Source organism: Sylvia atricapilla, chromosome 3 (assembly GCF_009819655.1).
Source record: "Sylvia atricapilla isolate bSylAtr1 chromosome 3, bSylAtr1.pri, whole genome shotgun sequence".
Taxonomy (NCBI): Eukaryota; Metazoa; Chordata; class Aves; order Passeriformes; family Sylviidae; genus Sylvia; species Sylvia atricapilla.
In genome coordinates this window covers 81,370,049-81,396,810 of record NC_089142.1, presented here as the reverse complement: position 1 = coordinate 81,396,810, position 26,762 = coordinate 81,370,049, and the positions used below count along the sequence as shown (strand labels likewise).

The following is a 26,762-nucleotide window of genomic DNA, read 5'->3' as shown; positions in this document are numbered from 1 at the left end:
TATGGGTGTTTAACAGATCCTGCACCAATTTTGCCACCAGCCTCCTAAACCACAGAGCACACAGTATATGCACAGGTCAGGCTACCATGTTAGTTGCATTAAAAAATCCACTGAAGATTGCTAGTGTTTCAGAGCAGTACTTTTCTGGAGGGGGAAAAAAAAAAAAAAAAAGTCTGCCCAGCTTTTATTTCTTGTATTTAAAAAAATGCATTCATCTGCATAAACTCACATTTTTTCAACAGAGGCATGGTTTTGCCTCGTTATCAATGTCATCCCCTTATTCGTTTGCAAGTTTTGTACTGGGACAAAAATATTTATTTTCCATGACTGTTATAAAAAAACAAAAATCACCTTTCCAGAGCTTGGGTGAGATTCTTGCTCGCTAGTCTGCTGCTTGTACCCTCATTTCTATCCTCTATTTGCTTGCTTCACCAGCTCAGCTGTTCATCCTGGAAAGGATGTCTGGTTTCTGTCACAGGCAGCTAGGATGGCTCCACAAGTCACATGCATCCAGAGGAGCTCCAGGGTGTTTGTGCATCAAAGTAAACCTATGAGACCCACGGAATATGCCCTCTCCCTTTTATGCCCATTGTGGTCAACACTGCAACAGCTTCTAGTGATTTTTTTTAATGACTTTGATCTACAAAAGGAACACCAGAACCCAGGCAGAGGAAACCAAAGCTACATTCAAAAGTTTTTGGCCATACTAGGAGTGCTGCATGGCCTAAATTTATCATATATTTGAGAATCTAGAATTGAAATTGCTGTAAAAAAATCTGGATTTTTTTTTCTCCCTTACAAAATTTTTTTGTATTGCACATTGACTCCAAAATGTTTGATGAAAAAAAAAGTAAAGTGTTGGGTAGTCAAGGCTTTGAAAATTCTATTTATACTGAACTAATGCAGTTAGTTGCTTGACTGCAAGAGGCATGACCCTTATCGGGCTAATTATAAGTCAGATGGAGCCAATCGAACAATACTGAATTATTAAGGTCTTTCTCTACATTCTCAGGCTGTTAATATCTATTAGATTACAGCTACATTATACTGAGTGCTCATTTCAGCAGGAGATGAGAAAGTACATTTTTAATGCTGGCAACCCTTTGGATGGATCATGGTATTTGCACACCATATGTCAGCATGAGATTACACAACAATTTATGCTTTTCGCCCAGATCTTTCAGTAAACTACAAGGCTGAAAGGCCACTTCATCCTTACTTTGACAATTCAGCTCTCAAGAAAAGACCACTGGTACAATCATGCTTCCTTCAAAGCAACAACTGACTTGTCCTTTCTCAACACAACTAAGTGATCCATGCTGGTTTTCTAGCTGAGAGGGACACAGGAGATGAACTAGGGAGGTGTGCTTCACTATTAACAAGCTAGTCCTAAGCTGCATGCAGGGGAAAAAAGTGAGCAGTCATCTCATGTTTTGGAAAAAGAGCTGCCCCCAAAGCCATACCAGCACTGAGTACCCAGTTCCTTCTGTAATAACCAGACCACCTTTTGTAATCACCAGACAATAACTGTCAACCAGGGAAAATGACAAAGAAAACCATCTGTACTTGGGCAATCATTATCTAAAAATAGTTACTCAAATACACTATTGGTAATTTCAGCAGTGTGCATCAAAAGAGCTAAGAAGTAAGTATGCACCTGGATGCATGCACAAACAGATTAATCAGTGAAAAAAAAAAAAAATCTAATGGAGTATAAGAAGATACATCACTTTGATACACTTGACTAGTGGTTCCAAAGTGGCAGTGAAGGATGCTGGGATTTACCACAGTGTTCTCTAAAGCTAAATGGGCTATTTGAATGTGTATCTATTGCACAGTATTTTAAAGACATGTCAATTGAGTTGTTACACTCTGATTAACAAAAAAAGAGCATAAAATTTTAAGTCAATACTTCATCTGTGTACACAGGCATGCACAGCAGTCTATACCTTACCTTAAGTATGTAAAGCTGGCAAACACCAGAAGTGTGTTTCATTACTACACCATCATGTTTGTTAAGTTCCACTGTTTCAGAGACTATGAACAGTACGGGTAGGAGCAAAAAACTCACCTGATTGCATTGTCTCTTTCCTTCTCAGCTATCCTGCCCTTTTTCTAAACTAGTCACACCTTTGATTATGTTTCATTAAGAGAGCTGGCTGTGACAGCAGAAGGAAACTATCATCTTTTATTAGAAAGCAGATTTCCAGGATGATGATAAGACGAAAGCACCATGACATCAACAACACGTCTGCCCCTTCATCTGAAGGTTCTGTCCATTAGCCGCATGTCAAAACTCAATTACATGTGGAACACAAATGGAAAGGCTAAGCAACAGAAGTACCCCTCACTTTCTCTTATTTAGTTAGTACAGGAGGCTCACTAATCTGTAGGGACATAAGGGCCATTAAATGCTGAGGTACAGCACAATCCTGGGAGATTGAGCCTTGTAAATATTTCAGTGGTGGCAAGAACAGTGAGATCAAAATACCTCATCTGTCATCAGCCTTGTCTGGTCTAACAGGTATCCATGCCTCCTGTAAACATCCCATTAGCAGGAGGGGACACTGGGAGGAGAATCAATTTCAACTACTATCCTATGCTGCCATCCTCTCCCCTTACATGGCAGCGACTTGAACAGTGTTCAGAGAGAGAGAGCACAGAGGAAGGGCCCAAGAAATAGACGCTTGTCAAAGTAGGTTTTTCTTTTTACCACAGCTTACTACTAGCCTGTGAGAGACAACAGAAACCCTTTTGCCAATGAGTGAACAATTCCTTTAAGAATTAGTTCAATTCCTTTCTTGACTAATGAAGTAGAGGGGAGGCAGAACACAGAATTTTATCTAGAGCTAAAAAACTATGTATGTCTTCAAAGCCATTTACCTTTGCCCCTGCTGGATGCAGAGCTGAAGGTATTCTGTTGTTCTCTTCCTCCTTCTTGGTTCCACAGTTGAATATGAAGCTTGAAAAAATTCCTCTAACTTATAGTATTTGTTCCCACCACACTCAGATTGGATATAATATCCCAACTATTTCCCCATCTGTACAAGTGAAATAAGGGGCAGAAAAGGTAGCACTGGAGGAGGGGGAAATTTGGTAGGGTATAAACATTCTGTGACACAAGGAAAGTGTCACAAGCCCTAAGTCCAGGAATTCACTCCAGGAAAACTCACGCAAAACTAGCATGCAGAGACAACATAAAACACTTTATAGATGCCAAGTTTAACCACCTGAAATTGAAAAATTCTTTGTTCCAGGTCACTGGAGTAAATACACACCAACAGATCCTAGACCACATATATCCTGGACCAGTACTGGTAGGAGAATGATTTCAACTTTCCAGGCCTGCCCTTGAATGGAGGGATCAAAAATCTCAGCTGAATTTAGAAGACAGCAGAAGAATATAAATCACTATTGCATGCAAGGCAATTCTGTTTTCTTTCAAAATACTGCACAAATACTTTGTATCATTTTAGACTACAGCTGTATTGCTTGGAAATACTGCTGCATCTGGGAATACAAATTCCTCCACTGAAAAACAATGGCAGTTTGTACAGTGGGGTTACAACATGGAAAAACTAAAACCTTGAACTTGAAGGTCTATGCTTGGCAGAAGTGAAACACAGCTCCATAGATGTGTTTTATTTATTCACTGACTGTAGAAGGAAACATGCCCTCATTTATTTATTTATTCACTTCTTGAACCAGCTAGGCCCACAGTTCTTGGCTGGTAGTTTCACTGACAGCACAAATCACCTTGGTGCCTCCTACAGCTACAGGGGAACAAGAACACTTAGAAATTATTACCTGCTGTTCACACTGCAACATCAATTCCCTCTAGAAAAAAGTAACTTTTTTTTTTTCCTTCTAAATAAACACTGGAATTTCTGTTTCACACAGTTCTAGCCCTCCTTCTCTCCATCCAGGAACTAGGAAAATATTTTCAATTCAAGAAGTTCTATATCTAGGGAAGGATGGTATTGTTCTCTCCTGGACTGTAAGGCTGACAGCAAAACTAGATCTTCACGTTCTCTAGAAAAATAAAAATATAACATTGCTTGCTTTTTAATACAGATGAGAACTATCCTTACATGCAATGCTGATATACAAACGTTTCTCACTGTATTTGCCAATTTTCCAGCATTCTGTGGTATCCACCTCTTTCCTCATATTACACACATAAAATACAGACCCCAGTAACTGCTCTGTCACATGGAAGCAAATCAGTAGAAAATGCTCCTTAAATATAGGTAGTTTTATCCTTCAACCCTCTTGTCTCTCCTCTTAAGATAAGCAATTTTGTTTTGTGTCAATTTAGAATATAGAAACTCTGCTAACCACCTCAGCAGCAGCAGAGTCCAAAAAATTATTCTATTTCAGGCAACATGTGGTTACTCAAGACAAACAAAAAGGCCTCGTATATTTTATTTTGCATTCGAAGTTTCTTATATTCATTCATAGATTCTTGTATGCAGCCAAAATCTACTAACGAAATCTAGAACTGTTGCCCCAACCTGATACAAACTTAGGTTTAGGAAACAAAGTAAGTTTTATTTGAACTGAAAAGGAAGCACATGAATACCATAGCACAGTGTGTAAAAACAGTCAGTCATTCTCAGTAATCTGGAAAGGGAAAGTGTAATAATGCGGTTGTTGCAAAAAGAAATCAGATTCTTTGGAATAGATAATAATGGTTATAAATTTAAATAGTTCTTGGAACATTTCCACATTTCCCAACAGTAATCCAAGATATATCAGATGTCTTGAGGTGAACACTTATTATTTACCCAACACCCAAAGCAAATACATGGAATACAATAAATGTTACTTTAAAGCATCTTCAATGTATAAATACAGAAGTGTCTGCACTTTGGCAAACCTCCAGAGAAGGATCTTCATTTGACTCTGAAGAAAGGAATTTAAAAGGGCATCAAAATGTTAGACTTCTCACAAAATATAAATATAACCCCATTTAATTAGGGGAACAATTTAAGATATGCACCTTGGAAGCAGAGAAGCACAGAGTTTTTAAAAAGCAAGGAAAAGAAGGAGTAGCATTATAAAACATTTAACTCAAAATCAGAACAGTTCTTTAATAATTGCAAATGAACTTTTTACAATATCCATTTTCTAACTTTCTGGGCACACTTCCTGGTAAACACTTGAGTATCCTGTGTGAGTTACAAAGAGTAAAGTTTCCTGTGTTATACAGCTAAAAAACACCTGGACATTCATAACAACTTGGCATCACATCTTCTTTTAAAAAAGAGATCACACAATAATTTAGACAGCATTTATAGCATTATAAAATCAGACTCCCCCTCTTTAATTGCTCACAAGAGCAGTCATTAAGAATACAACAGCTTTAGGAATACAAATAATGAGGATGTAAAACTATCTGTGCAAAACTGCATTATTTTTACTGTCTAAAATTTCAGGGAAGTAACACCGTCAAAAGCAGAGAGAGGATAACAAAGACAAACAGTCATGAAAGCAATGCTACCTTAGATTTTCAAACAGGAATTACATTATGAAGTAAATATTAGGTAAAGAAAAAAAAATCTGATGGCACCTTGAACAACAACAACAAGTGTCCTGGTAATTGCGGTTGAACAGGAATTGATACAGGTTCATGTTAATAGTCTCTTTCAGGAGTAGCAATTGATCTGGGGGTATCAACTCTAGCATTTCTTCCCATGCAAAAATCTATCTTTCCAACATCTTTGCTTTGCGGGCTACTAATGCATTTAAGAATGAGCAGTCTTTTGAGGAGTGTGCTTTCTTCCATGCATCTGAAATCTTTAAAACAGCTGGATCATTGATTCCCTGGATTTCCCTACTCCAATCCATTTAACTGCAGGAGAGAAAAGCAAACTTCTGTTTTAAGTAATACAAAGCAAGAGTGGATTGTATCTTAAGATAAGATACAAACTTATCTTCTTAAGCACCACATTTTGAAGAAAAACACAGCATATACTATTCACACATTAAGAAATTAGAACTTCATCTGTTGTTCTCAAAGAATAGACTGATAACTTCAAAAAGCAGGTATTCTTTGAACTGCCACAATAAATTAATCACTTTTACAGATTATTAGATAAAAGATAGTTAGAAACTATCAGAAAAGTAAAAAAAAAATGCATCATCTCGTAACTCCCAGCTTTGGATGGAACCACAGGATCACCTTTATTAGGGAGCATAGAGAAATGCATCAGTTCAAGACCTCTTACTCTCACATATAATTCATCATGCTAATTAATAACTCATAGTCCCACTGACTTTATGGCAGTAGCAAAACTAAACCCCAATCATAACCAGTCTAAAAGACACTTGAGCAACTTATGGAAAAAAAAAATCTTAATTGAACAAGAACTACAGTATAAGCCACAGCAGGAATGTATATTAAAATTTCTGAAAATTTTGAGTTCAACAACTAAATAAAAGGTAGTAATACCATAATCACCAGTGGCACCAGGTAAATTGGCATCGTGGTACAATAAGCATAGTTAGAAATTAATTTTTGTATTTTGCATGTTTGTTAATACAAAACCCCAAACAGGTTTCACGGAGCAGGAATAACCCAGACAACAAGAAAAATCTGTTCTACTTACCTGGGACACCCAACTCCATTTCTATAAAACGAACATAATTTTGTGCATTTACAGGCAGCTCGTCAAACGTCCTGGCATTTGATATGTCCGTAACCCATCCTGGGAGTGTCTCATACTGAACCTCTACTTTGTTTAAGACTTCGTGATTGGCTGAGTAGCAAACAGAAACAAAAATTTTATGTCCATGGATACTGTATATTCTCTACTATGAAACACTAATGGTAAAGCTTTTACTCGTTCCTCACACAAGGAGATTTGCTCATCAGGTAATACAAGCACTGCAGCCACTAAAGTGTCCGGGTTTTTGTTAATATAAGCATTGAGGGAAGAAAATCCAGTAACTATCAGAACTCAGACTTTAGGAATTCCAGTGCTCAGTCACATGCATGTATTTTGCTGAAAACACAATCTTTTCAGTTCAGAAAACAACTTTTCAGGGAAATAATTCCCAAAAATGTTGGTGGTTTTTTTTCTGAACAAATACTGAGAACCAGATCCCTCTTCATGAGGGAATTGTGAAAGCAAAATTAAGAATCAGCTTGTAAGTATCAAGCAGCTAAAATATATTTTAAAATGGCATAGGAGAGTTCCTTTTACTAAACATAGTTTTAAGATGTAATTAAGGCTTAGCAGACTTCTGATGCCCACAGGTCTTTGCCCCAAAAATATGCAATGAAGTTATCAACCATTGTGGAGTCCCAGAGGATGTATGAACACTAACTGTTCCCTCTACTTCTCAGAACAGAAGCAGTATTTTGTCCTTCATTTAGGAACTTGCTACAATGTTGTCCTTTAACTATGAGTCCAGTGATGATTTCTAGTACTGAAAACCATGGTAGGCATACCGTTCTGAAACTGAATCACTCCAGTGATTGTCTGAACATTAAGTCTGGCACAGGGCAGCAAAATGAAGGGCTTAAGTCTGAAATTGATCAAAACATATTGATAAAAAAATGAGAAGAGTCAGGCATTCCTTCTTGCCTTCATGAAGAAGAGGGCATAGTAATTAATGTTATGTAGGCTCTATGTCTCAGTTCAAGTCACTCCTGCCAGGACAGCTAGTCAGCCTGGGAAAGGCTTTGAGGCGCAAGAGGCACAGTAGAGGTGCAAATACAAAACCATATGCTAATCCCCTCCAGCATGTGCGTAGCCAACAAACTCAAGCTCAGCACATTGAACAGTTTGTCCTGATGCAGGCAACAGTTCAACAGCAGCAGTGCTGTAAGGACAGCCTTAATGGACTAGGCATTTTGAGAAAAGCTGAAAGAAGACTGCTCAGCTGTCCTCAAAGTCTGTAACAGCAAAGGAATGTGCAAAGTTTTGGACCAAGGTGTTCCCAGGTTAACGGAATCCTGAACCAATACTTGTGGCGATGAGAACAGACATGCACATTAAAAATGTTTGGTCGTAGAAACCAAGGATAAGCACTTTATTGTCAGCAGTAACAACTGAGGTGCTGTCTGCTGTCCAGACACACTCAAAGTGCAAAACCACAAACTGATCTCCTGGCAGTGCAGACGGTTGCTAGCCTCCCTCCTTCTCAAGATGGAAAATGAATGAACACCTCATATTGGATGTCCACAGGCCTTTTTTCTTTGAGGCCTCTCTGATGAGGTTACAAAGAGCTGAAAGCATTTGGTATTGATTGAACGGTCTAATATTGACTACAATCTTCCATTAGCCTGTATCAGTTCAATTCCTTACTTCTCCCTAAGAGAGAAGAAAAAGAAGGGATGCATTGTTTGATGTTTCAAATGATTCTTTAAGTTTCTTCCAGCAGGTGTGATATAAGATGATGTGTGGTAAAGTCAAGCCACAAACAGTGCTCAGTGTAGTACCAGATCTAGTCACCATCCAGATTTCTCTCAGCTTTTTACTGAAGGGATTTATTTTTTAGTGTTTATAGAATATTCCTTAACAGCTTAACTATGTGACAGACAGAGCAAATATAATGGTATCGTAATTTTAAGAGTGATGTGATGCTACTTCCAACTCAGAAAAGATATCTGATTTGGGACCTTGGAACCTTTGTAAGAGAGAGATCCTCCAGCAGTTTCCAGAAACTGAACATGAAAAGAGTCGTGTAGGTCAGACCAAAAATGCATCCAGAATAGTGTCCCAGCTCTTTAATCTACAGCAAATGCCCAGAGAAAAAGTGCAAGGAAAAAAAAAAAAAAAAAGGCATGAAAGTAGAGCTTGTCCAAGGTAATCTCCTGATTTCCTATGCATCTGTGTTTTCAAAGTCTGCTGGGCTAGAGGTTATGTGTCTCTGTGCTGAAATCAACTGATGTCTGAACTTGGACAGGAGGCATCAGAGAACCAGACCATAGCGTTCACATTCTTTTTGAACTGACTGGCTCAAAGCTAGCAGGAAGTTCTTTGATAAACTCCTGTTACTGGCCAGCAAAAGAAAACAGCCTCAGTAACACCAACTGAAGCCAGCTGAAAATTTACAAGACATTTTAGGTTCTTGCTTAAGAGGCAATTACGAAATGCATACAGAAAGCTAAGCTAAAAAAACCCTGAGTGAGACTCATATGCTTCTCTGATCCAGGTGGAAAAAGGAACAATATACAAAACATGGCACACTTTTCCTGAGATAGTGGGTACTATGTGTGCTTCTAATTTAGAGACAGTCATTTCACAAGAAGGGTAAATCATTAACATCTCCAAGAGAGTGGGAGGGTAGGAAGAGGAGAGAGAAAGAAAAAGTCTGCCAATGGTAGCTTCCCAGACTAGTTTTCTTGTAAATTAAATTCAAATGTCAATGACACATTTGAAAAAAAAACAAAAACTATACAAGCACACAGCATGCAGAAATATAGACATCAGAAACAGTCTAATGGTCTGCAAAACACAAAGTGGGAATAAAGTTACCTTTTGTTTTTATGCCAGGTGCAGGGGTAACCTGCAGTATGTGTGCTGAAAATGCTGCCAAATGTTGAGGAGTATAGCAAAGAGAGGTGTGGAACAGAGGCACTGTGAGAGACAGCATCTTCCAGCTTAACAGAAGTTCAGCTCAAACTCCTTCCTGACACTTTAAGGAAGACAGCATGTCAACAGCTTCTACTAAAGTTCTACCAGAATTCTTAATTGTTCATACAGTAAAGAAAAATACAGGCAGGTGAGCCACATTGTGCTGCTATGACCAAAGGTCAGCTGTTACCTAGGGGTATACAGGGAACAAAGTCTGCTCCCTCAAAAGTTGTATCTAACAAGATTCTGGCCCTGAGACACACAAAGGTTTTTCTGGCTTGAGCACAAGGTCATACAACAGGCTACAGGGAAAGCATTTACTGAGTAGTTCTCAATTCAAATGTGCAATCTCCATTACGTTCAACGGCCAGTTCAAGTAAACACAACTGTCCTTAATGTTTTGATAGGAGTATCAATCATGTAATACCTGAGTCTTAAAAAGGGAAAAGCATTCACTGGTTTACTGCAAGATGAGTACTACATTTCCTGAATCAAAGTCATTCAGCATGCATTCAGACTGGAACTGACACTTTTTTTTTGAAGATCCTGGACAGCAAATCAGTTAAGAGAACTCCCACAAGCACATGGAGAAACAGAGGATTTTTTTTAATTCCTTATGAATTGCTCCTAACAGATATGAGCTGTTTTCAAGGACTAGTGGCAGATCATTGCATATTCCTTTATATATAATTACATCTTTATACTACATAAATCCTGCTGTGAGTTGTATCCAATTACTACAGTTGATCTTCTCACCCAAAAGAAGTTCTCTGATGATGATGATACCACATGAAAAGTTGTAACCTGGTGTAACCCTCAGGTTCCAGTGAAAACCAAAAAGCCCAATCTTTAGTAATGTTTTATGTTCTTCCTTTTTTTCTGGAGTATGTCTAACTATCTCAAACCAAACAAGATGCAATATCTATAAAAGTAACTGACTCATGATAGCTGAATACTTTAACATGTGGGTACACTCTGCAAGTAAAAATGACCACTGTCTTCCTCAGGAACTAAGGTTCTATCATGCTAAGCTGATGTACATTGGTCATGCATTAGAAAATAGTCTTGCTTTCACCTAAACTAGTTGTTCGTTTCTAGCCCCACTCCTTGTCCCTCTTTTACACTGTGTAGCTTCTGTAGCTTTTTGGCTGCTGCATGAATCATTAAAGGGAAGTGAACTGTTAGAAAAGTAACAGAGGAAAGAAAAACTTGTCTTTTCCACAGGACCAGTTCTCTTACAGGGTTCACTGCATGCATAAATGAAGACCTGCTAAAAATGGGCATCAATAGAATGGCAGGAACAAGATAATAGAGGTAAGAGTATGAAACAAGCTTCCAATTTAGCTTGAAGGTGATTCAGGCTGTACAAAATAAAAAGGACAAGTAGTAGCAACATTTATGTTTTACAAGTTTTGTACAGCTCTTTGTATCTTTCTAGTAGACAAAACCCAGTATTTGGTACAGGTATCTTTAGAGGGCAGGTACTGGTGTGGTAAAATATACGTCTGGTGCATCTGGAAAACATTAACAGCTTGATGCTGAAGTAAAATATTGCTCTTGTAAGTTTTACAAGTAGAAGTCAAACGCATTTAAAAGTACCACATTGCATTTCACCAAAATCTAGAATTTTTTAATAAGCAGCCTTACCAGGAAAATGAGGTATGATTTCACCATCTAGTTTGTATGCAACACCAACTTTGATTTCTGGAAATACATCCAAGATATCCAATTTGGTAAGTGCCAATCTATAAAGAAACATTATTCTGGTTAAACTAGTTCAACAACTCTTGAATTTTATCACATTGTAAAAAAATCCAACCAAACGGGAATCAAAACTGATTCCTGCAGTTAATTTTATTTCTTTAGAAAAATATCTCACATGGCACTAATCTGTTATCTGGTCTAACTTAAACACCCCAAACCAAAAAACAACCAACCACTGAAACAAGACGACAGCAACAAAAAATGATTAAACAGAGTTTTTGCTGCATCCTTCTATCTAGTACTACATGAAAATGTCCAAAAAAATATCAAAGAACGGGTATTCTCCAATTGAATTAATCTGTCTATGGCTTTAAGAGTTATAATTTTAATTGGTGATGGTGCTGGATACCTAACCAATTAAGGCATAACCGTTTAAGATGACTATTTCATTGCATGATGCCTGTTGCTGTCTGTTCCTGTCCTTTGCCAAATGTTCCTGACCTACAGTGAAGGCAGAAAAATAATCAGACACTGGCTCTACAAATACCTGGCTGCATCTCATTTAAAACAAACCCCACAAAGAACAAGAAAAACAGAAGTATTTAAAAAATATATGTATTTACACTATTTGATCCGCTAGAAATTTTATACCAGTTTGTTCCAGGCACCTATCTTTCATTTTGATTAACATCTCAAAGACATATCTGTATTTTTGATATTCACACATATTAATGGAGATACTGATGGGTTCTCATCTACCTTATTTTGAAGACAAACTAACAAAAAAATCTCCATAAAGAAAGGAGAGAAAAATCTACATATATGAAAATGTCAAATGTAAAAATACTTAATGATAGGAAAAATGAGGAACAGCTAATTTATCGAAATATCAAAACAATCTACTTATCAATATTAACAGTGCAAATGTTACTAACTACATGTATAATATGCAGTATAGGTACAATTTACAGTAATCTACAACATTTCATGATTTTCTGTCAAGTTGCCAGCAAAGTCCAGCAAACAACTCACGCAGTAAATCCATTAATCATATAGACATATCGGAGTGAGACAAGGTCCAGCCAGCCACATCTTCTCTTCCTACCAGTGGTAACACCAAACTCTTTGCCTCTCTGTTGCAGCAGTTCTCCAATTTCCTAACAAAGAGTAAGACACATGAGCGTGTGGGTTTCTTTTGACTTGCAATACATGATGCAGGTGTTTACTTAACATTTTATAATACATTGTAAATTACCTTAAAAGTCCTTCCCCGGTTTTTCACAATGCTGTCCATTTGTATCAAGACAGCAATACAGAACATCCTTTCTAATTCAAAAGAACGATTTGTAGGCAAACTTCTCAAACTTTTTTCTTGCTCTAACCTTCTACTCCACAGAATTGTCTAAGAAAATTGCCATCAGGTTTGGCAGTCCTTTAAGCTCAGTCTAGAATCAGAAGATTGAGACATCCAAACACACTGACACCTAACTACTTGCACTAAACCATTGTTAACATTGACTTAATAAAAGACAGACAAGACACACCAAGTTATTTCACCCAGCAGGTCCCACCTGAGGCTGTACTACTCACGTTATCCTGTTCTGTAGGAAAGGCACCAATTCCGACTCTGGTTGTGTAGGCTTTCACAACCCCGTACACTTCCCCCACGTTCTGCGGTGGCATGCCCAGACCTGTGCACACACCTCCAACTGTGCAGTTTGATGAAGTCACAAAAGGGTATGTGCCTATTAAAAGCCAAAACATTTGGTTTAGAAATGGGTTTTAATGTTGTGTTTTTTTTTTTTAAAAGTCTAACATGGTGAGAAATAGTGCACTTGCACTGCACTCACCTAGATTTTACAACACTCAAAACCAAAAAACACAGTAAATACATTTTACAGTCAAGAACACATTCAATGAGCTCTTAGCTTTGTGTGTACATTGTCTGATCCACCTTCATTGGAAAAGGTAGAAATCTTATTACTTACTTCGACTGGTAAAAATGGATTGTTAAACAATGCTGAATGATTGTATGGGTAAAAAATTGGAGTGAGACACCAGAAAAACAGGTCTTGTTTTCTCTACATTAAATATACTCACTAATTGAACAATGCAAATTTTTGAAGGGAGACTCTTAAGAATACAGTATTAAACGGTTATAGAATAGAGGTTTACTATTTTTAAATTTTGGAGGAAAGAATAAAATACAAACTCTACAAACTGATCAGCACATTATAAGAATAAGGAATTGCAATGAAATGCAAAATTCTGGAAGCAACTTTGTCCGCATAATCAAATGAAAAAATATCATTAAAAAAAGAAGACTCCTGGATTATAGTCTAGTGGTGCAAGGTTGTCTCTAGTACAAAATGCAGCCTGGATTGCAAAGAAAAGAGTTAAACGTTTCAAAATCCTCAGGTTTATACCTTTTTTAAATTAAGTAGTAGAAAATGAAACTGAGCATGCCAGTCCTCATCTGAATTGTGAGCAAATACTTCAGCCTTACTGTAACTGCACATAAGCAATAAACTTCTACCTGTTGTGTCAGACTTTTTTGTATGTCTTTTGATATGAATCAGAGATAGGTAAGAGAGGAACAACCAAGACAAGAGGAGCTAAAAGCAATACAGTTCTTTCAGATACAGACATCTTTACAAAGTCAAAAATCCTTCAGAGATTGATCAGTCAGGTTTCACAGATTAGCTTCAGGTATCTCAAATCACTCCAGAGAAACACTCAGGCTTACAGGTGATACATAACAGCAGCTTGCAAGCATTAATTAGTTTTTAATCTTAGAACACAGTAGTAAAGCTTTTCTTAGTACTGATAGGTAATTATAGCTAGTGGATACAAAAAAGAGTCAATGAACAGTTCTTACTCACTTTCACCTCCCAGCCTGATATATTTACATTGCTTTATCATTACTCTGTGTGTAAAAACACAGAAGACCACACAGCCCCACACCTGCCCCCCCATTCCCAGAAAAATGCGCATGTGAGCTTCAGTATAGGCTCCAGGAAAGTGGGATGGACTGCAAGCCTGGGGATTTTTTAGCCTCACAGCCAGCAGACACATATTCACAGAACTCATTTCAATATTAAGACTTCTATGTAAGAAAGCACAGACATCAGCCTCATTCAGAATGCTTAATAATCAAATTGGAAACATCAAACCTTTTGACTAGGGCTTGTCAATAGTTAACACAAGTGTCCAATCCACTGATGGTATCTACCTATGGAGAGCAGATTTTTCTCATGTGTTTGAGTCTCACAGCAGAGGCAGGAAAAAACTAACTAATCTAAACAACAATGTGTTATAGTCATACCTGATGTGTTTCAGACTGCCTGCACCTTCTATCTACATTAAATCCAAAATACTCACCATTTACAAGAAAACAAACCCCCTAGATAGACTTCTTTTGCAAATATCTCCATTTTGCATCAAAGATTTCCCTGTGACAAGCATATCTGAAGACTTCTTTCCTCTTTTTTTGTCTTGTTATAAAAGGATGTGTCTTCTAATATTCAGATTATCATGAGGAAATTTGGTGCTTATACTTACAGTGACTAATCTAAGACATATCTTACTCTTAAAAGAAGAGGCTTTCACACTAAGTATGTTTGAAAATGCCCAATACCAGAACTCATATTGGTTGAAAGCTGAGTGCACGTCAGTTTAATAAATGTTTGACAGCAGTCCTTACAGGCTTCAATTTCAGGTGGCAGCAAAAAAACAATGCCTTTATAAAGCTAGTGAGACTAAAGAAAAATGTGACAAAAGGCAGGAGTCAATCACATAGGTTGCTTATGCTCACACAGAGGTAGCAGATATCTTGTCGTTACAACATAATAACCAAACATAATCATCTCATAAAAAAGAAGCTGCTTCTACTACCTAGAATCTTCTAATTTATTAGCAAACTTACAGTGTTTTAAGAAAAACTGCATAATTTTGAATATCGAATAGATTGGGATAATCTTTTTAGTCTTGCCTCAGCAATCCAGATTACCAACACCGTTCCCAACAATGCGAAACACTGGAAAACTAAGTGTTATATAAAGATACTTTCTAAAGTGTTTTTAAAAAAAAAGCAAGCCAGTTTTTCAAAAGTCAAGAAGTATTTTGCATACATGCTTTGCCTCTCAAAGCTCTTCATTTTTGTTCTCAAGTGATTTCCACAGTTGTAAAAAATTGTGAGTTATTTCATTTAAAATTTAGAGATGCTGAAGTAATAGCTACACTCTAAGAGGAGCCACTTGATCTTTACTGTCATTATTACTCTTGTGACAGCCTACAACGTTTTGAAATAATTATCCCACCCACTCACCCACCCCTGTATTATTTGCTAGTTATAGAGAGTGCTGTTCTTCCAAAAAGAAATCACTTCTGCCATGAGAACAGCCTATCACAGTAGAGTTTATATTTAATTGTTCCTTTTTCACAACCCAAGTGTGTATCAACAGGTGTCTCAAAAAGACCATACCTACCAAAATCTATGTCCAGTAGTGCTGCATTTGCACCTTCAACTAAGATCTTCTTTGGTGGTCCATGTAAAGCCTCATACATGAAATAAACACCATCCCTTACCATTGGTTTTACTTTTTCCATGTAGCCCTGAATAACACAAAAGACTGTTGTATAGTATAACTTCATTATGACAAAGGTAGCTAGAGTAGAATTGCTATTGTTCCCTCATAACAATGCTTATATTCCTTTCAAAGAGGAAAAACAAAGACATGTTAAATATGCCATAATGTGAACAAAGGGAGGAAGAATGTGAAACTCAGATTTACACAACAGATATGTACACTCTTCCTAGGAGGAAAGAAAAAAGAGGGAAGGATAAGGGAGAAAGAAAAATCCAAACTTCTGGAATGCTTTAGAAATATTCAAGCATGAGTATTATCACTGTATTACAGTATTTGGTCTTTCATTTCCAAGTGCTCAAAACATCTCCCCCAAACCCAGCATGGAGGAAGTTCCACTTCTGGCCATCTGAAGCTAACAAATGCATACAATTGTGAGTTAAAATTTTTACTTGAAAGTGAAGTTATTTATTGGAATTAAGCATCAAATGCCTGAAAGCCACTGAGTAGCTGAATGCAAGAAGCCAATAATGTTCACATTATCACTTGGTACACACCTTTCTCCTTCATGGGAACACATGAAGTTCTCATTTTAAAAATTTACTCTATGTGAAATATAACACTTTGTCTTTCAGAATGGAATCAAGTGCATTAGCATAATACAAGTAATTTTCCTCAAGCTACAAATAGATGATGAGTTTCCACCTTAACAAGGAGTTGCAGATACTCTGTAATCCTGAATTGCATTAAGTAAGCTATAAACCACTATGAAGCAATCAACTATAACTGGTTTCTAGACCTACATACTAATAAAAATACTGCACCTCAACATGTGGCAACAGGCCTTATTTAAAGTAAAACGAATAGAAGTGCTACAAATTGCTATATATTCTATTCTAGACCTGTAAAATTAAAGGCAGAGGAAGAATGATTTCTTTGACTGGATTTTCTTAAGGAATTATTATGTATATTGTGCGTGGCCCTGTGCTCCACACATCTCAATGGTTTTAAACAATATCACATCTGGTTGACATTTTAAGGGTTAAAAAAATCTCATACAGATACGTTTCTATAAAAAACATGAACAAAAAGGTCGGGTAGAACAGTAAGACACCTCACAAGATTTTCAGGTAACTTGGATGCTGTGTAAATAAAACCTAATACCAGTGAGGAAACTCTCAACCATCAAATCAGAATCCATCATTAACCACAAGACCAGTTTGCTGGCAATCAGGTTTCACTAGTTCAGCTGCTTCCAATTTCCTATGGTCCCATTTCCTAATTCTTCTCTTTTCCTAGGCTTTTTTTTTTTTTTTTTTTGCTTATTACTTAAAAAAACCCTATTTACTTCAGTTCTTAACTTTCTGAGACAAGGACTTAACCTTCTGCTTTACAATGAAACATACTTCCCCCAACTACAATCCTAGTTTTTCTCCTAGACTGTATGTTTGAGCAAGTAGAAGTCAAGAAGAAATCGCCCCATACAAGCCTTCTTCTTAAAACTCACAGCATCTCTCTTGAAAGCAAGTTTTGAAATGTTGCACAAAACAGGGCCAAGTGTGTCCTTAAGGATAAGCAGCAGACTCTTCAACACTGATACATATGGTTTCCCAAGATATAGTCTAACTCCTCACACAAGGACGAGCATCAGTCACCAGGGATTTGCGTATCAGTAACTGCATATGGTGATTATATAATCGAAGAGACAGAAGCAAGCTTACCTTCAGCTTTTCCAATTCCCCTTCAATATCTATCTTTAAGGTAGGATATATTGCTTTATACTGATTGGCTAACACTTTGAACCTGAAAGGCAGAAACACTTCATTGAGGTTTTGGTTTGTTTTCCTCCTCAACTCCCCACCAACTCTCAATTTTTACCGGTTACATATCTGCAGTTATTTGATAATTTAACAACTTCAAACAATAAATTATGATAATAATCATTATCATATAGTTTAAGAAAATTATATGCAATTTTTTATTTTAAAAGAACTTTTAATTAAGAAAAAATAACAGGAACCAGATGTAACTGCTTACACAGAGTACTACCCAGAAACTGAAAATTGTGCTTACAACTGTGTACAGTAATTACCTTTCAGAAAAGTCATCAAAATCAGAAACAAGATCACACATTCTGAGTCCACTTCGAGCTGCCTTCGAAGAATACACTGGACCAATTCCTTTTTTGGTAGTTCCCAGACTTTGAAAAGATAATAATAAAGAGTTATTGATATAAAGGTGTTTTTCCTTTAAAGTTATTCCATCCTTAGCATAAAATGAAATGCTGTTAATTGTGAGCATTTAATCTTGTTTTAAGCATTTAAAACACAAGATACTTTTAGGATGCAGTCCAGTGTCAGAATAGCTCTGTTTATACAAACAAATATGTTAATCTTCTTCATATTTCTGGTTTTAAACCAATAAATTTTTGTACTTTAGTGAACACTTACATGTTTATTTGTACACAGTTCTGAACTTTTATACTTAAGGAACCAAATGTCAAGAAAACATCCTTCAACATTATGAACCAAAACTAAAACATCTTCCTAAAACACTGTCCTGAAGACCTAAAGAAAGTCCTCCATAAAGCAACAGCACAAAGAGTATGGATTTTAAGTTTATATATAAGAAATATTTCTTCTCCTTCTAAATACCTCAGCTGGAGCCAGGAAAACAGAAAACACTGCCAAACATCCAAAAGTGACAGAGACACTCAAAATGCTCTCTCTATGTTAAGAGTTCAGGTATCGATTTTTCACTGTAGCTGATTCTGAAAATCTGAATTATTTTTCTTATCCTTACCTGCCCACTCTGCCTGAAAAGCCTTTATCAGCTTAAGTCCTCCTGATGACATAATACAAAACTTGCTTGCACTGACTTTACTGGGAGAGAGGTACAGCTACTTCAGAGAATGTCTTCTGCCATAGTCATGCTAAGTAGCTATCAAAATGGAGCCAAACTGTATTCACCTCAGGCAGACTATCAAATATCTTCCCCATCATGTTCAATACATTCAATAACTTTTTAAGGAGAAGTGAACAGGTCTGCAACACTTTCAGAAGTGTGCTACATGTTGCTAAGCTTAATTGTGCACTTAGTTTTAACTGGTTTGGAGTTTCCCCCACTCTACATAAGACACAGAAAACCTTCTCTTCTTCAGTTATAAATTCTGCATATGCAGAGTATCCCTTAGTTCTTCAAACTGCCTTGAAGGTACCATACCATAACTCAATTCAAGAAGGTCTCCAGGTAAAGTAGGAGGCACAGGTCATATCCAAACTTTGTTATTGAGTAGAACTTGGTATGTGAGTGAACAGAAATACAGTTCACATTAAGTACATAACACCTATGCAGTTTGGATTAGATTCAAAAATACCTTGGAAAAAAACCCTGAATTCTTCCCATTAGACTCAATGCCAAGCAATCTCCAATTAGAGTTTACCTCCAATCTAAAAAAAAAATAAAAAGGCCTTCTAATGAACTTCGCATCACACTGTATCCTTTAACCACACCGCGACACTGCGGCTTAAACAACTGACTCTAGCCTCCACCTCATTTTATACTCTCCACAGAGACTCTTTTAAAGGAAGGGCAAGTTTCCATTTATTTTGTTTCATTGAGACATACCAATTAATAAAAAAGTTGTCAGAAGACTGTACTTACAGATGCTAAGACAACTGTATAAGCAGAATATACTATATTAGATTAGCTTTTCTATAAGCTTTCTGCAAGGGAAGCTACATGATGAGCCTTACTGGTGATGGTTTTTGAGTTACATTTGACCAGGCAAAAACATTCAGTTAAAAGACAAAATAAACTTATCATTTAGAATGTTCAAAGTCTTAGGCACAAAAGAATTTTAACACCAACTATGTTACGTAGTCAAATCATGTAAGACATGCCAGCAGACTATTTCAGTTCCTTGCCCCAACAAACAAGAAACAGTCTTTTAATAATCCATGACAGCCTGTTCTTAGCCAGCCTGTAGTACTACTCTCCCCATTACAATTGTTTAGCCTTAAAATTTAGGAGGAAATAGGTGAATTTTAACAAGCTTGAAAACAGTATGTTGCAGAATATCAAGAACTCCACAGAAAGAAGAAACACAGCATTTTTAAGAGTGACTTTACTTTTTTGGCTTTGAATGTAACTTTTTTCCTGAGTTTTTTTGAAGTAAATTATCTGGGCTTTCCCTAACAATCTTTAGCACTAACCAATAAAGCGGTGCCTTCCCTCAATTAGCTGATTTGACTGACAATGTTTTTAACTGCAAAAATATTGTCAGATAGCAATTTTAGCTTGTGCTCTGTAAATGTTCAAGAGTAGCTGATATGCACTGATAATGGTTCATTAAATAAGAATATTCTTCCATCTCTATGTTCTGTTTGCTTTTTAAATCCTAAACCAGCAGGTAACAAGGGAGCTGGTACAGTGCAGGCAAGTGTGAAAATGAGCCTTTGTAAAAATCACTGACAAATCACTCAATGGCAACCTGTGTGAAGCCAAATATCCAAATCAGACACTCTCTTAAAGCTTATTATCATGGATGAAACATTTTTCAGATAAGTATGTCAGGATTACTTTTCATCCATGTAATCTCTCTATTTGTAAGTTCTTCTAAGTTTACTGTTATCTGAGAATTCTATAGCACTACACTGCTTCCCACTGTAGACAGGTCACTCTTAATTCTGCCAGCTTTTTCCCCATCCCCAAGAACTAGTGAGCTACTTGGAACACACAAGTTAAAAACACAGCAAGATTGTTTCCGTAAGTTTTGAAACCTTCAGAAAGTCAGTAGCTTTCTGTAGAAGACAATGTGAACATCTACATGCACCTCTGACTTTCAGGTATTCAGAGATGTCAAAGGGGTCCTTCAATACTCATAAAGAGAAATCTATTTTTACAGAAACAAATACTTCCAGTAAACAATTAAAACACTAGGAAGCAGAAACTAGCAAATTAACAACCAGAAACCTTTTCATAAGACAAAACATAAAGATTGAGTCCTTTAATTAAGCATATAATCTTTCACTGGACAATAAAGTTTAAGAAATAACCCCAGCATAGTTCACATTCAAGAGTTACATGGATATTTTTTTTTTTAACCCACTGACAAAGCAAAACAGAGATTCAATGTATTAAGTCCTGTTTGTACTAAGTCATCCCATGTATGACAAAATAAAACTACCTACTTCTTTCCTGCTTGTTCTTGCCTCTGTTGTTCTTGGATGCCATCAGCAGCTTGGTGGAAATCAAACACTAAGAAAATAAAATAACTTAAGTTGAAAATTTGCGTGAAACAAATTATTGTATCAGCAATGATTTCTTCAAACCAACTCTAGGCCTGCTTACCAATATGGAAAATAAATATACACACTGAAAAAAAGCCAATAAAATTACAGGAGGTTTTTTCTTCTCTTTTACATTTTTTCACATGGAAGAATTCTAAGGTTTTTCTGAGATATTTTTAGAGTGTTTATTTTGTAAAATATCTGCAGAGTATAAACATCTCACAGAATTTCAGCTTTGTAGTGGCCCCAAACAATATAAGGATAAATTAAGAAAAAGCACAGTTAAAAAAATCCTGGAAATAGGATATAGTTAAAAAAAAAAAAGTCATACTGCTAAAATTTAGGTGAGACCTGAAAGTTAACATTTTCAATCCTTCTACAGATTTCTTAAACAATTTTTATGTTTTAGGCAACATCAATTAAAACACTTGAAAATCCAAAAGCTCCCAGTAATGTCTGTTAGGTAAACAGAAATCAACTTCATAAGCTCTGATTATGTTTTTACACATTATATTCTTTTTAATGCTAAAGATTATGCAAAGTATCCCTTATATCAATTCTTTATCTACCATTAAAAAAAAAAAAAAAAAAACCACAAAAAAACACCAAAAAACAAACAAACAAACAAACAAGATCCCCACCAGAACAACAACAAAACTCAAACCACACACACAAGCCTCCCTCCACTAAAATCTTACAGAACTCACATCAGATACTGGTGGGCTGGTGCACAGCTTATAGGCTAACAGAATTAATTTAACTGGTTTTCTTAAGTACTATTTCCTAAAATTAAAAACTATTACACACTGCACAGGAAAGACTGGTTTCGTAAGTCTGCTAATCTCTCCGTAACACAAGTGGTTTTCCTGTTTGCCTTACTAATTTGGTTTTGTGTTTATTTCCACACATCCCCATATTTTAAAGCATTACATTATGTCCAGCAGTCTGAATCTACCTTTGGCTGATCTTTTGTTACAGACTAATCATTCACAGATCAATATCCACTTTAGAGAAGACATTTTTATCATGGTAACAGATTTTCAAATTGTCATCAAAACTTTCTAAATAGAGGCAATATGAAAACTCATTTCTGTGAAGAGGTTGACTGATGATGAGTGACAGACAGCAATTGGTTCTTTTTATTTGCAATCTGCTTAATTATGAAAAATTTACAGCATCACCATTGCAATATAATCACCACAGAACAGTTTTTCTAGTAATCGAGCAAGTTCCAAATAACTCACCTACAGCGATTCTACTATCAGAAAAGATACTGGTAGCTTAAAAACAATTACTCAACTATTTCAAACTCAGTAGTTACTCAAAAAAAAAACCCCATATTTACTCTGAAATAACTGTCAGTAAGTCCACCCACTAAGATATTCCAGATTGGTGTAAAAAACAAAACAAAGCAAAACCAAAGAAAGTAAAATCAAAAGCAAAAGCATTTTTGCCCCGTGTTACAAGCTTTTATCTTATAAAGTCCTAACAGTCTGCTTCCTCAGAAAATAACTACCAGAGGCAGTAGTAATTTATAATATCTAAAGAGCTAATCTAAAGGATGAATTTATGTAATAAAGATGTAGTAGGTGTGGTACAAGAAGAGTTTCTAAAGCCTTGTGTTGGTGGATTGGACTCAACACTATGTGACTTCAGGCTCTGAACTGCAGTGCTGTCTCAAGCACAGGCTGGATTCAGTGCTTTGCTGATGAGCTCCTTTCAAGGAGGGCAGCCATTCTCCTCATCCCTACAGAGTGCTTCCCATAAAATCTCCTTTAGGAAGCATGTGGCAATTTCCTTGCTGGGAGACCATTAGTTTCAAGTCACTGGTCACCTGCTTTCCCAGCAGAAATGTTACTGAAATCAAGTCCACTTTTACACCAAAAGGGGAAATGAATCCTCAGTCAATTCACTTCTGAGTGCTTTCTGCCTGCTCCATGCTTCTAATCTGACTTAGAAAGTGAACCTGCTTTCCTGCCTAGGAGATGTTTATGGAATATGGAAAAAACACTATGTCCTGGGTTGTAGTTTAGGATGTATTCTATCACCATCTTCAGTTAATGGCCCATCAATGCCTTTTGCATGACTCAGAGATAACTCCCTCTGGGAGTTATCTCTCTCTTTAATGGGCCATTAAGGCCCTCTTCCATGACTCATCATCCCATTGTGAGATGCTCCGCCCATGGGGAAGAGCCAAGCATTCTCACCTGGATATAAGCTGGGATTTGGGACAGTAGAAGCAGCCCTCACCCACTGGATTCCCAGAGGACTGGAGCTACCAGACCTTTCTACAAGATTTCTGTTTCAAGAAGACCACCTCGTCTGGACTGTTTCCATCACCCTGATCAGGTTGTATTCTGACTCTGTCAGTGGTTTTTCTTTTTGTATTTATTTTATTTTATTCTATTTTATTTTCCTTTTCTTCTCATTAAAATTTATTTCTGACTTAGAGCCTCTTACTTGGTTTGTTTTTAAACCACAACACACTAGAATATAAACCTGGGAGGATTCTGAGGGAAATTTTTTTCCTAGGATCTTCAATAAACCAAAGCAACCCAGGAAGAATTAAACCAAAGAAAAGTACCTATATAAAGAGATGGCTAAAAATTATCACACTTTTACTGCCACAGAAAGTCCATAAAAGCAAAAATTAATCAAAAAAACCAAACCAAAACAACAACAACAAAAAACCCCACCACAAATAGGAACTTACCAATATGAGCCCTGTCAGAAATTATTAGTCTTTTTTCCCAGCCTTCCAGTCCTTTAAAGGCAAAATGAAATAGTTTAAATTATGTTTTGTATAGCATTTTTTCTTCTGATGTATAAAGTATAAATACTTTTCATGCTTAGTTTTCAGTCAATCTATTTTAAGACTGAGAAATCACATTGCAGAGTGAAAAAAAAAATAATTTCAGTAATTAAAACTTGGCATCAACCTATAAAGCTGAGAAAATCAGGCTTATTCTGAAGAAGAATTCAAGCTACTAGCTCCTCAATTTTAGCAAACAATTAGTAGCTCTTTTGGTTCTGAATAATCTAGACCATTGATTTTACCCACTTATAGCAGACTGCTGCCAAGCATGGCTAGAGACATAACATGAAGTATCCAAAAACTGAGTTCTGAATCAAGAAGTGATTACCTCAGCACCTCTTTACATTAACATGGTCAGCAAAATGTACACCAATATTGTAAGAGGTAAAATGACTTTGAACAGGTTAACACATTTTAGAAAAAGCCATTTCACTTCTTAAATTCACATTTTTAAGGAAAGAAAAATGTCAGCAGACAATTTTGATTTAGATTATATTCTGAAACTGTACAGAGATTCCTTTTATCTGTCTTCCCATGAAGTCTCTGGCACTTATAGTAAGACTCCTGTCAGAAAGCAACAGTGAAAGGGAGTTGTAGAAAAACATATCATATGTAACTTCCACAGAGGCATTCTCCATCTAAATCATTTGAGGAGAGTCCCACAAACTATTTTAAAAGTAGTATCTTCAAATTCTCACCTTTTCCTTTCTTCAAGTTTTTTTCAGCTTCTTCAAAGAGTCCTGGCAAATGAATTACAACACCATTTCCTGAAAAAAATCATTATACAAAATTTAATTAATTATGTTGAGCATGGGAAAAAATATTTCAAACAGTTCAAAGACACTTCAGATTTTGCATGCGGAGTATTTTATTTAAGTTTTTTAACTTAATGCAATTTTGATTCTTAGGAATTTATCTAAGGCAGATTTGCCCCTAAAGTACACATATCTAACTACATGCTGCAATCTTTCTAATAAATGCAACAAATTTTCAATTTAGATCAGCACAAACAGTAACGGATTCGTAGAACAGTCTGAAATCCAACTTCCTCTTCCTCATATCTAAAATTAACTTCCCTCTTTGTACTTCATTTTAATAACCCTATTGTTTTCTAAAAGCTGGGTACATGTCTATCACCATGATAAACACCAGCATCCTTGAGGGCACTTTTCTGCCGTTAACAGACACAGAATATTGTGTACATAGAGATGGGACTGTTAAGAGACCAGCAAAAACAACAGAGGAAAAAGCCCTACCAAAAGCAAACTCGCCTTTCTATAGCTGTCACATTACTTATAAAAAGATTACTAGTTCATACAATTAACCTGCATCACTAAGTGCCTAGGAAGGAGCATTCTCACAGCAAAACGGAACCATCTTAAGGCCATACCAAACTCAGTAGATTCAAAGCTACCAGTAGAAAATCTAGCTGAAGAAGGGATCTGTCATCCAAAACTATCTGCATATCACCTAATTTCACACTGATAAAAGCATTCTAAACATCAAAACACAAAGTATTTTAAGACTTCTTCACTATTACCTTCATGACAATTTTGCCTTTTTTTTTCTAAACATATATCTTTCAGGGGAATCCTAAGCCTTTTCCCCTGAAAGAGATTTTATATACAAGGCATACCTAAAAGAATCTAGAAAAAACTTCAGAACAGACAAGACCAAAAGAAAGAAGACAGAGACAAGAGAGTTTGTAAAAAATTCTCTCCCAACTACTGTATTGTTAAAGGATGGGGGCTTTCCTATTCAACCAAGTCCACCAAAGAATACAAGGCAAATGGGCATCCTTTTTTATGGTTTTCAAGCAATAATCTTAAGAAACATGGTACAGTAACATCAAAAGAGAATGGAAGTAATATCATCTGCCTCAGCCCTCAAAACTAGGAACAGTTAACATCTCAAACTTCTCATCAACATGAAACTATTTCCATGCCCACTGGCTCCACTTCTGTAGAAGTATTAAGCAGGACAAGTTGATCCGTAACTATCCCATTATCAAGTCACAATGTAACAGCTGAAAAGAGGCAATTAACCACCAAATCCCATTAAGCACAGATTTACTGCTGACAGAGTATACAGTCACTACCAGCTGGACTGTTTATGAACCAACATAACTTGTAACAGAGGCTCTTCAGCTGCTCTTCAGCAAACTGTCAATGACCACTTGCTCTTGGCACCAAGCTGAAAGGCAAGACTGCAGGCTCAAAGCAATGAGATGCAGGAAGAAGTGACAGGAAAAGCGTGATAACAGGACCCTGACCTGCAGATGTACACTGTGTAAGGGACAGGAGCTCTGGGTATCAAAGGTGCAACATGGAAGTGTTGCTAAGTCATAGCCCTTAGTGACCCAGAGACCCAACCTGTTCAGTGAAACAGCACTCAAAAACAAACGTCATTATAATGATGTGTACACGTTCTATGTTTACCTTCATTTTAGAAGGAAATTCTATGGGCTACATCACATTACTAAGCAGGTTGGCCATTCAAGCAGTACAAAGGAAAAAAACCTTTGCAGGACTGGAAACAGGATTCCAAGAAGGGAGAGCAATAAGGGGGTAAGTAGTTTTTTAGGGGCAACAGACTAGATAGCCTAAATCCCTTTTCACAATGCAAACAGATCACACATTCTGACATCACCTAGTACTGCCACTACCCTAAACCTTGCAATGTACTCTCCTGAGAGGACTTCTTGGTAAGAATTCTAGAGTGTGAAAGTCATTTGGAGTTAAGCATTCATTTCACAATCCAATGGAAAAGACAGGGAAGT

At 36.6% G+C, this 26,762-nt stretch overlaps 1 protein-coding gene across 1 annotated transcript in view; it reads right to left on the bottom strand.

The window, feature by feature from the left end:
• Positions 1-4,530: 4,530 nt before the first annotated feature.
• ADSS2 (adenylosuccinate synthase 2) overlaps positions 4,531-26,762 on the bottom strand; it is a 37,670-nt gene continuing 15,438 nt past the window's right edge. The window contains exons 3-13 of the mRNA XM_066315967.1: positions 24,682-24,750; positions 23,882-23,932; positions 21,070-21,136; positions 17,970-18,077; positions 17,599-17,680; positions 15,779-15,905; positions 12,882-13,036; positions 12,324-12,448; positions 11,235-11,332; positions 6,612-6,761; positions 4,531-5,854 (exon numbers count right to left, since the gene is read on the bottom strand). Coding sequence (XP_066172064.1) covers positions 5,802-5,854; positions 6,612-6,761; positions 11,235-11,332; positions 12,324-12,448; positions 12,882-13,036; positions 15,779-15,905; positions 17,599-17,680; positions 17,970-18,077; positions 21,070-21,136; positions 23,882-23,932; positions 24,682-24,750 — 1,085 coding nt within the window. The 3' untranslated portion in view covers positions 4,531-5,801. The remainder of the gene's footprint in view (positions 5,855-6,611; positions 6,762-11,234; positions 11,333-12,323; positions 12,449-12,881; positions 13,037-15,778; positions 15,906-17,598; positions 17,681-17,969; positions 18,078-21,069; positions 21,137-23,881; positions 23,933-24,681; positions 24,751-26,762) is intronic.